The sequence below is a fragment of the Bufo bufo genome, chromosome 10, assembly GCF_905171765.1.
Source record: "Bufo bufo chromosome 10, aBufBuf1.1, whole genome shotgun sequence".
Classification (NCBI taxonomy): Eukaryota; Metazoa; Chordata; class Amphibia; order Anura; family Bufonidae; genus Bufo; species Bufo bufo.
The window spans coordinates 21259320-21276019 of NC_053398.1; the positions used below are offsets into that span (position 1 = coordinate 21259320).

General features: G+C 44.0%; 1 protein-coding gene across 2 annotated transcripts in view; it reads right to left on the minus strand.

Annotated features, from left to right (window-relative positions):
• The window catches only part of LRP4 (LDL receptor related protein 4), a 71816-nt gene that overhangs the window by 31171 nt on the left and 23945 nt on the right, over positions 1 to 16700 (minus strand). For both annotated transcript variants that reach the window (XM_040409178.1, XM_040409179.1), the window contains exon 2: positions 197 to 343. In XM_040409178.1, the coding sequence (XP_040265112.1) occupies positions 197 to 343 (147 nt within the window). The remainder of the gene's footprint in view (positions 1 to 196; positions 344 to 16700) is intronic.

The following is a 16700-nucleotide window of genomic DNA, read 5'->3' on the forward strand; positions in this document are numbered from 1 at the left end:
CTGCATGGATTTGCACTGATCTCCACACCACCAACAGGAACATTTGAGCAGCCATCTTTTGTTACTCTAGAACTCTTCTGGGATTTTAAAATCACTGAACCGCTCTATGTGCTTCCGGACTCTGACACATATTTGAGTCTTGAGCCATACTGGCCACCACGGGTAAAAACGTATGACACACATGTATGTTACTTACTGCAGCCATCTTCGTCGCTGTGGTCCCCACAGTCATTATCACCATCACATTGCCATTGTGCAGGGATACATGTGCATTCTCCAAACGCGCTTACTGCACATGTGAAGTGGTTTCGCCCACACGCACACTCCGAAGTACTGGAAAACCCTGAAAGAGCAAGAAAAATACCTATAAGCTCAGCAGTTATAGAGGCGCCAGATCTTACTGTACATATCACCGAATCACATTACGCACCCTCTCAATCACTGTACGAGAGGGAGTAACAGCGCTGTTGACGTGAAACATTTGTTAGAAGAACCAGCCAACGTTAAAGTAACCCTAGATGCCCAAGTCTATACTGTCTAGCCTTCAGAAAGGGGATTAAATTGGCTCCTGATGCTATTAAAACTAACTAGATCTACTAACCAACATCTCATAGGTAGACAAGTTAATACCAAGTACACTAAAGAGACATTTAGTAAATAAAAGCTAGCCATACTCCTGTCCAACGGCTATCTCTATCATCTCGTCCCCCAAAAAACAAAAAATAAAAAAAAAATCATCATTCCAACTTGTCCAATCCTCCCCATCTCCCAGTAGGGCACTGTTGGGCTACCACCATATCTATTAGATTTCATACTAACTAAACTTATTCAGCAAAGCTTCATGAAATGTGACCAGTTTTGCCATTTCTAGTTTAAAGAGGAACTCCAAAAAAAAATACTCATTTAGAAAACCATGGAGATTTGTGGGACGGTCTCTTTCCTAATACTCCATTCATCCCTCATCACTCTCCTAATTTAAGTGGATGCTGAAACACACTGAAGATCGGTGGTCCACTTTTCCCATAAATCCGGAAACCCAATGTATGAGAGACACTAATCGGCTGGATTATCTATGTTGTGCAAATATATGGGGGGAAAAAAATAAATAAAAAAAAGTCTTCCAACAGAGCCTTCAGACGTAATTTTCTTCCTGTTAAACTTCCTTAGATTGATTGGTTTTGACGTGATGAGAAAATTAATATTTTGTTTCGAAATGTTCCTGGCAAATGTAGATTTTATGAGTAGACCTCTACCCTTGACCCATATCCATATGACTGATTGTATTGATTGCTTCCAAGTATCTGGTTCTTCGCTTACTTATCTATACAAGTATACAAGGAGAAAAGAAACAGCTGGTGCACCTTGACTAGTGACCTGCCAATAGAAGGGTTCTTTTACACGTACAGATGATCTGATAGGTTATCTGAAACTAAGCAGACCATTCCGATATCTGTCAGATCATCGGCGGAGATGAGGGCGGCATTTACAGGCAGCCATCACTGCCGCTGTATGGGGACAAGCGATCGATATAGAGATCACATGTCCCCATAGAAAATCATTATCCCTGCAAAGCAGATCACAGTTTTGACAGAACGTTCTGCTGCACAGATTTTCCGTGCGAGCAGAACGACACAGTCACACAATGAATGAGCATTTGCTCGTTCATCGGGTGATTGCCGGCAACTTTCACACAGGCAGATTATCAGGAAGGAGCATTTATACCAGCACTCATCCCTGATAATTTGCCTTAAGGTGGTCATAAAGTTGATCAAAACAGACGATGTCAACCAAAATGGGACGTTTCTCAGGTGAAATTTAACAAATATAGTTTTAGCAGACCAACGACAGACCATTATCATCTGAAAAGAAGTTGGCTGTGTTTAATATTTTCGTCCGATAGTTCGACAAAACATCTTTTGTTCAAAGAAAGACCGTTCGTGGACAAAAAGATCTTTCTTTGAAAGAATGTTCCCAGAAATACATTTCGCCCATGGCCTGACTCCACTGAACGTGTGTGGCCAGTTTGAACAACTGTGATGGCCAATAGGGACTAAAATGTGTATGGCCGGGTCTGTGAAACGAATGTTCACCAGATGATTGATTGTTCGAGTGCTGTTTGTTCATCTATCTTTAGATAATGTGTATGGCCACCTTTAATTGGTTCCTGTAAAAAAGGACCGTAAAAAAGGGACAATTTGGAACAGAAGAAGAAACTGGACACAAGATTGTTGGTAGATCCAACATTGGGCTTAATCAATAACATCTATGACTGAAATGTAAAAAATTCTCTAGGCCAAACAAATCCAGGAGCTTTGACTTTTTTTTTTTTAATAAGAACTTTCATATACCTAAAAAATAAAGAAGCCCACATCGAATTTCTAGGCACATTCGATACCTGGCTCTAGATATATGCCAATACCAAGTCCATGACCAGCTCAATGGTAATGTACTGAACGGATTGCCAGTAGGGTTGATGAAAAGTACTTTATAGCGTACTTATATCATGTGCGCCAGCAGTTGGTAAGCCAACCCTCCAGCCATGGAACATCTGACTCACTGATCATGTAAGTGATGCATGGGCGGTCAACACCATCTGATTCTCATTAATTAAAAAAAAAAACAACATCTCAAAATAGTGTCCGATAAGTCAATCTAGGCTTTAGAAGCTGGTCATGTGCGGCCAACATGTGCAAAGAAATTGGAGGACTAGAGACGGCAAGACAAAGCATGCAGTCTTCAGTGGTTCTAAGCTGCCCATATACAGTGTAATATTGGAGGTCATCTGGGAATTTGACTCAAAATACCAAAATCTTTACATAAGATGAAGACTGTTAGAAAAAAAGCAACCCAAAGACAACTCATACCAGTAACTAATGGCTGGGTATACAGTATATGCTGACCACACAAGTGGCCAAAACACTCTGGACGTTTCTCCTCACTGGTTTTATATGGCTTGTCCAGGAAGGCTTCACCGCCTGCCTCATCCCCACATCATGGTTTGCACTTGGTATCAACTGGTTCATAAAAGGCATGTAAATATTGTATAGGTACATAGATCTAAAACATAAAACATGCAATGACTGACACTTTCAAAGCATTCACCCATTTTTGTCTATTGTCTGCACATTTACCGAGGAAAAAAGACCAAGTAAACACAGATTTCTTACATAAGATAGAGGTGGAATTTCTAGTACAACTCGCATGCAATCTGACAACTTAAAAACATTACTTTTTTTTTTTCATTTGCGGGGGGGGGGGGAGGTTACATTCTTAAAAAGGGACAAAAAGCAAAAATTCATACGTTGTAACCCAAACTGTTGGTCACAGCTAGATCCGGGGTAAAGGCAGCATATCCTACTTTTCCTCCTTGAGGTGTAAGGTAAAGGGGACCTTCTGCTGTCCCTAAGCTACAAGTTTCTGACAGACCGAAAATTACCAAGAAAGTAATGTAAATGGCCCAAAACCTTTTGGGTTAAGAGACAACTGGGAAAATTGACATTGGTTTGCTTCGAAGCTTCATTCCTTAGTAAAATGCCAAGGGGATTCGAAACATGGCTGCTTTCTTCTAGAAAGAGCACTACTACGGTAGACAGGCTGTGCCTGGTACGGCAGCCGAGCCCCAGTCACTTCAATAAAGCCGAGCTGTAATGCTAGACACTGCCCATGGACAGGATCGGCAATGTTGTGCAGGGCGGCCATGTTTTTGTGCAACCCCTTTCTTGGATTTGGTGTTAAGGGCCACCAACCAATTTTAGTTGACTAGGGCCAGGGATGGCCAACCTGCGGCTCTCCAGCTGTTCTAAAAAACTACAATTCCCACCATGCCATGCTGTAGGCAGACTGGGCATGCTGGGAGTTGTAGTTTTGCAACAGCTGGAGAGCCGCAGGTTGGCCATCCCTGGACTAGGCTATGGGGGCACTGGGTCCATATGTCCATTATGGCACCTCCCCCCCAAAAAGTCCACTTTAATCTTGTACTGCAAAACAAGCCAGCTATATGTTGGCGAGGACCTCATTACAAATTTTACATTGTGGCCTATGTACAGAGATGTTATGTTCAGTTATGACCTAGATTCCCTCCACCTGTTCAGACCCTAAAACGTCCCATTTATATCAAACAGTCCACATCGCCTCAAAATGGCCAGTGACCCACTTCAGTCGCCCATCCGTTCCGTTCTTTCGCCCCATATCACGCAGACTCCCCTCCCCCCCAACATGCTGCACACTCATGTATTGTTCCCCAAAGACAATGGCCCGTTTATATTCAACCTCCATCCGGCCTGTTCGCCGTGACAGGGAGGGAAAGAGTAACAGAAGTTCTATAGCATACGGGGTTAATTATTTCCACTGCCACAACAATACAGACACAACAGAGAGCGGTGAATGAAAGTGGAGATAGAAAGGCGACAAGGCCTGGTACCAGACTCTAACCTTTCCGCCTTAATCTAGATTACCATTCCTTCAGAGCAAAAAAATAAAAATCAATAATCCTGCGATTTTATAAACCATCCAAGAATAATTTTAAGAAATTAAACTCCCAAATACACACAACATTGAGCTAAAAAGTAATGAAATCTTAAAAGGTGAACGCACACACACAAAAAAAAAAAAAAAAATATATGTAAAGTAGTCTTGTGACAATTTGAAATGATGTGATAACATTCTCCAATCACATCTAAAGCTACAAAAATTCTGCTGGTTCTCTACACCAGAAAGCAACTAAAGAGGCTGTGCAGCGGGGGTCAGCTGTTGTAAAACTACATCTCCCAGCAGGCACACCTGCTCAACTGTCATCTGAACTCCTATAGAAATAAATGTAGCACGCTGGGAGTCGTGGTTTCACAACCGCTACAGTGCTGAAGGTTGCTGACCCCAGCTGTACAGGATAAGAAAAAACATGGTTGGTTTCTTCAAGGAACAGCACCCCATATGTATACAGGTTGTGTTTGGTATTGCAGCTTGGCTCCATTGAAGTGAATGGGTCTGAGCCGCAATACCACACAACTCGTTGACAGGTGCGTCGCTGATTTATTTTATTTTTGTGGGGGGGGGGGGGGGACCACATGTTTTTCTAATCCTGGACAACCCCTTTTTAGACATTTGCTGCGCAACCTATTTTATAAAGCTGTTGTATAGTGTTGCACTGCGACAGCGACACCATAGACTAGCATTATAAAATATATTGCAGGACATGAACGTTGCGCGACATGTTGCGGTGTAGTTGTAGCCTATATGTCGCTGCGTAGCCCTAGCCTAACGCGATGGAAAAATGTATGACGACAGCAAAGGAGGCCGTATGAACAATCACTTTCAGTAATTTTGTAATAATGTGACAGACACCAATTACGCTAAGTAAAGAAATAAAATCGCCGCAATAGAGCAGCTCGGGATGAACTTAATTGGTAAATTATAGACTGCTCAGTCTGCGAAATCGGGGACATGTAATAGACACAGAGGCGATTGATATAGCTCAGTAGCGCAGAGGCCAGTGATCGGCTGCAGTGGTCAAGTGTAGACCCTTTGTCCATGCTGTAGGTTATATTGGTATAGATATAACTGGGGAGAATCCAGGGTATAGTCCAGAACTCTACACAGCACTGCTTCATCTGGGGTTTAATCTCCGCACAGGACACGGCCTACCATCGGATGCTATAAATGAGAATCTGATGAAAGGATCACTAAAGCTGAAGAGCTGCATTGTTTGCAGCAGTTTGTGGCGCCGCTGCTTTGCCAACTTCTTAAAAGATTGTGCCCTTAATACCCATAAAACAAAAAGATCAGCACAAACTATTACAGACCTCCAGTCCCGCAATCCGCTACTTTATTGACCTGCCCTTTCACGCTTAAGTAGAAGAAACTCCTAAATATATACAATGGGCAGAGGACTCGTCACCGGGAGCTTCCCCTCGGCACACAAGGCAAAAGTAATGGCTGCAATTTCACCCTCTGTGGTCGTATAAAGTCCCACAGGACCGTATGTACTGGTTCTCCCATGAACCACTATCTGCACCCGGAAGAATTCAGAACGATTGGGTTCCAAAAATCAGAGACTGACGGATGCAATCAATGCAAAAAAGGCTAAAAAAAAAAAAAAAAGTTTGCAATTACCGCATTAGCAGAAATAGTTGTTCTTTATGTGGCAATCATATACAATCTTTTAAAATCTGTGAGAACATGTCCTATTTGTCCGCATAAGGATAGGACTGTTGTATTAGGGGCCAGCTGTTCCGCAAAACACGGAATGCACACGGACGTCATCCGTATTTTTTGTGGACCACAAAATACATACGGTCTTGTGCATGAGGCCTAATATCTAGTTTTCTATCATCACACCAGAGTCAAGGACTGCATATAACCTGATGTCATTAAATCACTTTTGGAATTCTCAGTTAAAAGGGCTCTCTCAGTTTTGACAACCCCTCTTTACATTAAAAGAGGACCCTTCACCACGCCTCTTTTAATAGCTTCATGCATTCCCCATGCATCTATTCTTATGCTTCTATGTTCTGCCATTCCTTTATTATTTCTACTAGAAGTTATGAATGAATTGCTAGCAGTCTGCAGTAAGGGTACAGAGGGGTGTAACCAGTTGGGGGGGGTCTGCACAGTGTGAAAATGGCAGCACTGATTGGATAGAGCCAGTCTGTGCACACCCCCCTCCCCCCAACTGGTTACCACCCCTCTGTACCCTTACTGCAGACTGCTAGCAATTCATTCATAACTTCTAGTAGAAATAATAGAGGAATGGCACAACATAGAGAGATAAGAACAGATGTTCCAGAATTATTACATGGGGAATGCATGAAGCTATTAAAAGAGGCATTTCAGGAGCGGGGACGGGTCCTCTTTAAGGGCCCCTCCGGCCCCCACTATCAGCTTTTATCAGTGCTAAAGCAAAGCAAAACAGGGTCAAATGCGATAAACTTATCCCCAGAAATTGCCGTAAAAGGCCAATCAAGATTACAGAATCATGCGCAGTTTTTCAAAATAGAGAAAACTAAGACAAACGTGAATAAATTAAGTGAGAACGTTGTCTCATTAGATTGCAGCTCCTGCAGCATTTAGTACAATAAACTGCTTAATGTGAGGGCCACGGGAAAAAACATAGGCGATTGATCGCTGCTGGTGGGAAAACTGACTAGATGGGGTGACTGGAAACAGGAGTACTGGGTGCGAGCAGGATGTTCAGCCTAGTTAGGGCTCACGCACACGACGAGTCCTTTTTCCATTGGGAAAAAAATAAATAAAAATAAATAGGACAGTACTCGCCACTTTTTCCCCAGTCGCATCAGATTCTGTCTAGTTTTTCCATACGTTTTTCATCCCGGAAGGAATCTCTGATAAACATATTGAAAACAGAAGCCATCCATTTGCTATGGTTTTATTTATTTTTTCACAATCCATAATCTTCAATGGGCAAGGTTGATCCAGAACAGAACATGCGTCATTTTAAAATGAGACCGATACCTGGATCCTTTACAAAACGGGCGAGTGCGCGGCCCCATTGAAATTTATCGGTCGGGTGCTATGCATGGTTCAGCAATGTCACCCTTCTAATATTGTACTATTGAGAGATACTTACCTTGTGTTTTGTATAAATCTTGGAAAGTGTTAAAAAATATATACATAAAAAAAAAAAAACACGCACCAGGTCACCAAGGTGAAATCTGACTGGATGTTATTGGTTATAACGCCACGTTTTCTTTGCACCCGTTCCGATAAGTCTCCCTCACCGGAACGCCTTTATAGTCGGCTGCCATATTGAACATCTCTGCTTCAACTTTTATTCAGTGAGATACATTTATAAGGCTACTTTCACACTAGCGTTCGGGGCTCCGCTTGTGAGTTCCGTTTGAAGGCTCTCACAAGCGGCTCTGAACGGATCCGTCCAGTCCTAATGCATTCTGAGTGGATGCGGATCCGCTCAGAATGCATCAGTCTGGCAGCGTTTGTCCTCCGCTCCGCTCAGCAGACGGACACCTGAACACTGCTTGCAGCGTTCGGGTGTCCGCCTGGCCATACGGAGGCAAACGGATCCGTTCAGACTTACAATGTAAGTCAATGGGGACGGATCCGTTTGAAGTTGACACAGTATGGCTCAATTTTCAAACGGATCCGTCCCCCATTGACTTTCAATGTAAAGTCTGAACGGATCCGTTTGCATTATCATGAACAAAAAAAAAAATATTTTTTTTTTTTTTTTTTTTTGTTCATGGTAATGCAAACGGATCCGTTCTGAACGGATCCAAGCGTTTGCATTATAGGTGCGGATCCGTCTGTGCAGATACCAGACGGATCCGCACCAAACGCAGGTGTGAAAGTAGCCTAAAATAATTGGTTTCTACAGACAACAGAAAAGATGGCACCCGGGACCCTGGCAGTAACGTATATTGCCCCAGCCATATACGTGCCAAGATTTCCCACCAACACCTATGATCACAGAGGCCCCTCGTTCTCAGACAGCTACCACCCCCCCACACACAAGCCGTGCCAGTAGCATTGCCACACAGACACAGCGGGGGTCCAATCCTTCCTTATTCTACGTGAAAGGATCATTAAATAGCCCCGAGATTTTCCTACAATAAAAGCCGAGTGCACCGAGTTGAAGTTCTTACCAGTTAGAAATTCTGGTAACATACGGCAAACTTCTACACGTAACTACCATAGTGGCAGACCAGGCAACTGCTATGGGGCCCAGGGCAAGAAGGGGCCCAGTCTTAGTTGGGATCATCTCATCTTCTACTGGGGATGCAAACTTGGTTAGGACTCTACCCTCTAAAGCAGGCATGCTCAACCTGCGGCCCTCCAGCTCCCACAATGCCCCGCTGTACGTTGATACCTGTAGGCTGTTCGGGCATGCTGGGAGTTGGTTTTGCAACAGCTGGAGGGCCGCAGTTTGAGGATGCCTGCTCTAAAGAAAACTTTTTGCAAATGAGGCAGTAGACAAAATGACCCAAGGGTTATTGAAAAAGGTTTAGGCAGAAACCCTTCTATCCTGTGTGGGGGGCCTGGTTTGATCCTTGCTATGGGGCCCTTACTTCTCTATGTATGCCACTGTTCTACACTCCATTTTTCCCCCAAAAATGTCCAAAAACGCATAAAAAGAAAAATGTAAATGCTGTTCTATAACAATGTATACGTGAGCATTGCAAAATTCTCTGTCAGTAAAGGTCACTAGTAAGACTGGGCACATACAGTAATCTCTGATCAGGTCAAACATTGCGGGGACCACCTACGGCCACAGCTGTGGTCACATGTGATGGCCAATGCCCGCATTACCTTCGGTACTGTATGGTATGCTTGGCCACATATGCATGGATGGTGCAGTGTCTGCCCATGAAAATATTAGAAACCCCAATTAGGGCTTAAAGGGGTAGTCCACAATTTTACCATTGACTGTCTATTCTCAGGATAGGCCATCAATATCTGATCGATGAGGGTCTGATGATGCTGCTGCCGCCGCCCCCCCCCCCCCTCCCCTCTGCTCAAACGGTCAGAAACAGACTCCATGAGGGTGATATGAGGGCCCGATGTCCACAGGTGGGGGTTGTGCTTACAGTCCAACACAGTGCAGGATGTTTGGCATTTGCCAGAGAACACCAAGATTGGCAAATTCGCCACTGGCGCCCTGTGCTCTTCACAGATGAAAGCAGGTTCACACTGAGCACATGTGACAGACGTGACAGAGTCTGGAGACGCCGTGGAGAACGTTCTGCTGCCTGCATCCTCCAGCATGACCGGTTTGGCATTGGGTCAGTAATGGTGTGGGGTGCATTTCTTTGGAGGGCCGCACAGCCCTCCATGGGCTCGCCAGACGTAGCCCGACTGCCATTAGGTACCGAGATGAAATCCTCAGACCCCTTGTGAGACCATATGCTGGTGCGGTTGGGCCTGGGTTCCTCCTAATGCAAGACAATGCTAGACCTCATGTGGCTGGAGTGTGTCAGCAGTTCCTGCAAGACGAAGGCATTGATGCTATAGACTGGCCCGCCCGTTCCCCAGACCTGAATCCAATTGAGCACATCTGGGACATCATGTCTCGCTCTATCCACCAACGTCACGTTGCACCACAGACTTTCCAGGAGTTGGCAGATGCTTTAGTCCAGGTCTGGGAGGAGATCCCTCAGGAGACCGTCCGCCACCTCATCAGGAGCATGCACAGGCGTTGTAGGGAGGTCATACAGGCACGTGGAGGCCACACACACTACTGAGCCTCATTTTGACTTGTTTTAAGGACATTACATCAGCCTGTAGTGTGTTTTTCCACTTTTATTTTGAGTGTGACTCCAAATCCAGACCTCCATGGGTTGAAAAATTTGATTTCCATTTTTTAATTGTGTGATTTTGTTGTCAGCACATTCAACTATGTAAAGAACAAAGTATTTCAGAAGGATATTTAATTAACTCAGATCTAGGATGTTATTTTTGTGTTCCCTTTATTTTTTTGAGAAGTATATATATATATATATATATATATATATATATATATATATATATATACACATACACACACACACATACACACACACACACACCTTTTTCTAATATAGTTTGTGCAAATTCTTCATGGTTCAAGATCTCTGCTCGCTCTCACTGAATAAGAACCTTCATTTTAAAAATTTCTAGTAGATAATAAGCAGAGATCTTCAAAACAAATACAGTAAGCCTGTTAGAAAACGGTATAACCATTCATCATATGTTAAACTGTACTTGCTGAAACTGGAATGCCCCTTTAATTACACACAAGAAAGCGGCGTAAATCTGGATGTGAGCAACACGCTGCGGGTTTCACTGTGCTTTTAAAGTTTGCCTGTTATCTGGATGGACTAAAAAAATAAAAAATCCGGCGAAGACACGACATAAAAAGCATTGGCCTCATTTTGGCTAAGAAAGAATGGATTAGGGGAAAAAAAAATAAAAAATGGCTTGAAATATTTGCCCAAAACCAGCGGCAGTCCTTGGGATAAATTGTTGCAAAGAAGTGGGATTCTAAAAAAACCAACAGGGGGCCCCAGCGAGGTAGAGGGGTTGCAAGGCCGCCCATTGTAAAGAGAGCGCTGCAGGTGCTGAGAGCCCATTGTGCGGCGAGGCGCGCTATATGGACAACACAACCTAACCCCAAATACACAAACACACAACAGGGGTGGCATCTCCGCACACAACACGCACCAAGTAAAAAGTGCTTCTTGTTTTGAAAGACACCTCCCCCTCCCCCCTTCCCAAGTGAAGTGTAAGAAAATAAGGAAGAATTGTACAAGGCCCCTTTAGAAACACAAGGAATCCCCTACTGTTCCCGGCCCTACACAGCCAAGCTCCTGGGGTCTGCTTTCTGAAGCCGCTTATTATCCGGCTCCAGGGGTGATCGAGGACTGAAACATTCCCACAATCCCCTGCAGGGGAAGATTCGCCCTGATACGCAGCGGGGGGGGGACAAAAAGAGAGCGGGGGGGGGGGGTTACATAGCAATGGAAGGGAGGGGGTTGCACGTTTGTGCATCAAATAGAAATAATAGAATCACGTCAGGTCTGTCCACAGGGAAGGTTTACCACTTTTTGGGTTCAAAGAAAGGCAAAGCAGTCACCCCTATAACACCTTTCACCCCCTACTTGGGGTTAACGCCTTCAAAAGGAAACAAACTAGAGAGAAAAATAAAATAAAATGGGCATTGTGAATGGGGAGGAATGAAACAGGAGTCTAAAAGAACGTAAAATGTATCTAGTTGGGAGGTGATGTTCTGTTCAGGTCAGTGCAATTCGATTGTGAGCTCTGCGGGCAGGGTCCTAGACACGCCATGAGAACGTTGGAATTTAGGGTCACGTGAGATATATACACACACACATACATATACATGCTAATGCTCCGTGTGCTGCCGTCGCATGGGCCAGTAATTTTACAGTCCATATAAATACACAGTTTTGTTCAAAATAATAGCAGTCAGACATCACTAACCTGATCAATCACTGTTTATGGTAGAGATGATATTTCTACATGGTAAATAATTTACTAGCAGGTGTAGTAGAGTAATAGAAACCCAACAGTCATGACATTCATGCTGCCGATTCTCTGTAATTCAATCACTTATTGAAATGGGCATGTTCAAAATAATAGCAGTGTGGAGTTCAATGAGTGAGGTCATTCATTCTTTGAAAAACAGGCGGCAATTATTGCCCTTATTTAAGGAAGGAAGGCAGCAAATGTTGTACATGCTGGTTACAGTGCATTTCTCTCTGAAATTCTGATGAAAATGGGTCGTTCCAGACATTGTTAAGAAGAACAGCGTACCTTGATTAAAAAGTTGATTGGAGAGGGGCAAACATATAAAGAAGTGCAGAAAATGATAGGCTGCTCATCTAAAATGATCACAAATGCTCTAAAATGGAAACCAAAACCTGAAAAAGACATGGAAGAAAGCGAAAAACTACCATTCGAATGGATAGAAGAATAGCCCAAATGGCGAGGACTCAACAATCAGCTCCAGGAAGATCAAAGAAGGTGTAAAGTTACCTGTGAGTCCTGTTACAATGAGAAGACGCCTATGTGAAGCCGAGCGATCTGCAAGAAGCCCCCGCAAAGTCCCACTGTGGAAAATAAGACGTGTGCTGAAGAGGTGACAATCTGCCATAGAGCACATTGACGGCCTAAAGAGACATTTTGTGGACTGATGAAAGTAAGATTGTTCTTTTTGGGTCTAGTGGCCGGAGACCGTTTGTCAGACGACCCCCAAACACTGAATTCAGCCCCAGTACACTGTGAAGACAGTGAAGCATGGTGGACAAGCATCGTGATATGGGGAGGTCTCTCATACTACGGCGTTGGGCCTATTTATCTCATACCAGGGATCATGGATCAGTTTGAATCCATCAGAATACTTGAAGAGGTCATGCTGCCTTATGTGAAGAGGAAATGCCCTTGAAATGGGTGTTCCCACAAGACAACGACCCCAAACACACCAGTAAACGGGCAGCATCTTGGTTCCAGACCAACAAGATTGACGTTATGGAGTGGTCGGCCCAATCCCCGGATCTTAATCCAATAGAAAACTTGTGGGTGACATCAAAAATGCAGTTTCTGAGGCAAAACCGAGAAATAGAGAAGAACTGTGGAATGTGGTCCCATCATCCTGGGCTGGAATACCTGTTCACAGGGGCAGAAGGTGGTCGACTCCGAGCAACACAGACGTCCAGCAGTTCTCAGAGACAGCGGTTATACAACTAAATATCAGGGAAGTCATTCAAAGGAAACCAAATCTTCAAACATTGTTCAGTTTATATAGTGAATGTTTGAGTTTGTAAAGAAGAATACAAACACTGCTATTTTTTTTTTTGAACAGTCTAATATTCACTTTTCAAATTTTTTTTTTTTACAGAAACACAAATTTTATATATTTTTCTTCATGTTTTGATTTGGAATAGAATGTGTAGTGTTCTCAATGCATTTGTATGAAAATAAAAGGATTTTGAGCTTTATTCACTTTTTTAAAACACACTATTATTTTGAACACAACTGTATACTGAGGTTCCGTAATAGGAAATCCAATGCAGTAGAATACAAAAATAAATAAAAAATAATGGAGATGTCGGGTCTGGCGGCAGAGCAGGTTCGGGTCACCGGTTACATCAGGCTGCGCTCGAAGGTTTCTAGAACTCTGATTGAGATGAATACAGAGACGACTGCACATTAGATGATGCCACAAGCCAAACCAAGAAACCAAGCGGGGGGTCCAGGTTGTCGACTGATGCGGCTTGTGAAGATGCAGCGGTCTACCTGTCTGTGGCCTGAAAACGCAGACAACAGGGAACAACCCATTGTATTTAAGCAAAGTGCAAATTTTACCTAAAATATACTTAGAGGGGTTTTGTCATCTCAGACTTCGATGGCATATCACTAGGATATGCCATCGAAGTCATATAGGTGCGGTTCCCACCTCGGAGACCCGCACCTTTCTCTAAAACGGCCCCCTAAAAAAGTGTCAGCTATTTTAGGCAGGCCCATAAAAATGACTGAAGAGCTGCCTCTCTGCTCACTTTGGGGGTCTCGTTCTATCTGAAATTGGTGGCATATCTTAGCGATAGGTCACCAATGTCTAAGATAAGACAACCCCTCTCCTGACTGACTGTTTTGGTAATTGCTCACAATTCCCCATGTAATAATTCTGTTAGGCTCTGTTCACATCAGAATTGGAGGCTCACCGATGAGAAAGATAATTGAGAAAAAAAAAAACAAACACTGCAGGGGTGTTTTTCTCATCAAGATGATGGATACATTTGCGGAACCCAACACAGCCCATGATATGTCAATGAGGTCCATTGGGTGCCGATGGTTTCCTTTGGTATAGCGCTGTATTTTTCACTATAAACGGAGGCCACAATGCAACGCAACCTCCGGCATCTTTTCATCATGTAATAAATATGGTCCATATAGAAACACCAAATATTGTGCATCGTGCATGCGCTGTGACCTCACCACCCAAGTGCATGCGCTGTGACCTCACCACCCAAGTGCATCCCCCTGTGCAGTGACATCACTAAGTGCATCCCCCTGTGCAGTGACATCACTATGTGCATCCTCAATGTGCAGCGATGATGCAGTGAGCATGCACCATATGTAAGTGATCTGAGGTATAGCGAGTTGTCCCGGATCGCTCTATAATTTGTCCAGTCATACAGCGATACAGACGCAGAATATTACCACAGGACTATGTAGATATGCCATCATGATACCAGGAATTTTTTTTTTTTTTTTTTTTTTTTTAAGGCAGCTACGCTCTCAATGTCACAGCACTTGTTTCGACAGTATACGGCCTGGTTGCGATTCGGAAAACCATATTACGGTGATGAATGTACAAAGCCTGGATGGAACTATAGTAAGAATTGTATGGAGCGCTGCATGACTGTCAACTGTTACTGAAAAGATAATCTGCCTACCCACATCAGAGTAATCCGCACAATCGATTCACCCCAGCACCACACCCTAAACAGTCAGAAGTCACACACATTCCCATCTGCCCAGAGTAAATCCTGCCCAAAGGCTCCAGTGCTTATTACTGCTCACAAAGACGACATTCAGAAACAGACTAAAAAGTAAGAAAGCTACTGTCCACACATTGCTGAAATCAAATTCTCAGCAAATCCTCCTTCTGGAATTTGCAGTTCCACAACTGGTCGATCAGGGCACATTGCCTCATTACAGGACGATACTGTTCTATCAGTCCAAGACGCAGAGCACCAAATCCCCATGCAAGATAACATGCTCACTGCCTGCAGCCACCACTAGAGGGAGCTTACTGCATACTGCTTATATAATGAACTCACTATTAACTCCGTATGCAATAAGCTCCCCCCAGTGGTGGCTGTAGGAGTCAGCAAGCTAAGTTTTAAGTCTACAGTATGGCTATGCAGGGGTTTGGACACCAGTATCAGAAAACAAATGCTCAAAACACTACAAAGAAATGAATCAGCACAGAAAACAACAATGGAAAATAAAAAAGAAGTTTATCCAGGATTTTATATTAATAGCCATCAATATCTGATCAGCGGGGGGTCCAAAACCCAAACCCTCACCGATCAGCTGTTCCAAAGTAGTTCTGGTACCGGAAGCAGGCGCTAGAACCACACAGGTCGCAGCGTTGTGTACTGGACGTAGCTTGTTATCATTCACTTCAATGGAAACAGAACTACGTCCACCGCACAATGGAAGGTGCCGTGTAGTGCTGATGCCATTTTGGAATAGTTGATCGGCTTGTCTGCAAAACAGCAGGTCCACAATACACGGGCATCGGCTGTGTGAACTACTTTTGCGGCGCGGACCGTAGGATGTGGATCGCGGATCCTATTCAAGTGAATGGGTCTGCATCCGCATGCAGCGGCAGACCGCAGTACAGGGGCGGCCGGCACACGTTCGTTGCCAGTCCTACCCCAAAACAGCAGGCTCAGCTGACAATAGTTTAATGTTTATGGAGACCTTAAAGGGGTTGTCCAGGATACCCTTCTGTCATAAATCCCCCATCCCCCACTGTACCTTTGAAGGGAAGTATACTTACCTGCTCCACCGCGGTCTTCGTCCCTGCATATAAACTTCTGGAATGGACAGGGTCACAAGCACTGCTGCAGCCAACGATTGGCTGCAGCGGTGATGCCTCGCCAAAGTGCCACTTGAGGACCCGTCACCACTGCAGCCAGTCATTGGTTGCAGCGGCACTTAATGACCCCATCTATTCAGGAAGACAGTGGTGGATCTAGGAGCCGGAATAGAGTGGCGTGGAGCAGGTATGCTTGGGAGGAGGTATAGAATTTAAACAGACGGGAACCCTGGACAACCCCTTTAAGTGCCTAGCTCCTTGCCTTCCCCATTAAATCACTAAATCCGGTCATAACCATCAGTAGAACCCCATTTAAAAAAATAGGAATAAAAAAAGTGCGCAATCAGCTTACAAATACCTCCGCTGCAGGCAAATTACGCCAATTATTAAGAAACCCATTAGGCTTGTCCTCAATTACCACTCTGTAAAAGCCAAAACCTATTTCACGCTACCTCTTAAAATACAGTTGAAACCAAGAGGAACGTTGTGCCTCATACCTCAGCCACTGGGAACAGCTCACAAAGCAGCTGTTACCAGTTACAGTGTGCAGGAAAGTGGGCTCATGTTGGAAGGCTACCACTCAGCGGTATATAGTTTCCATGCTGCCCACATCATTAAGAAC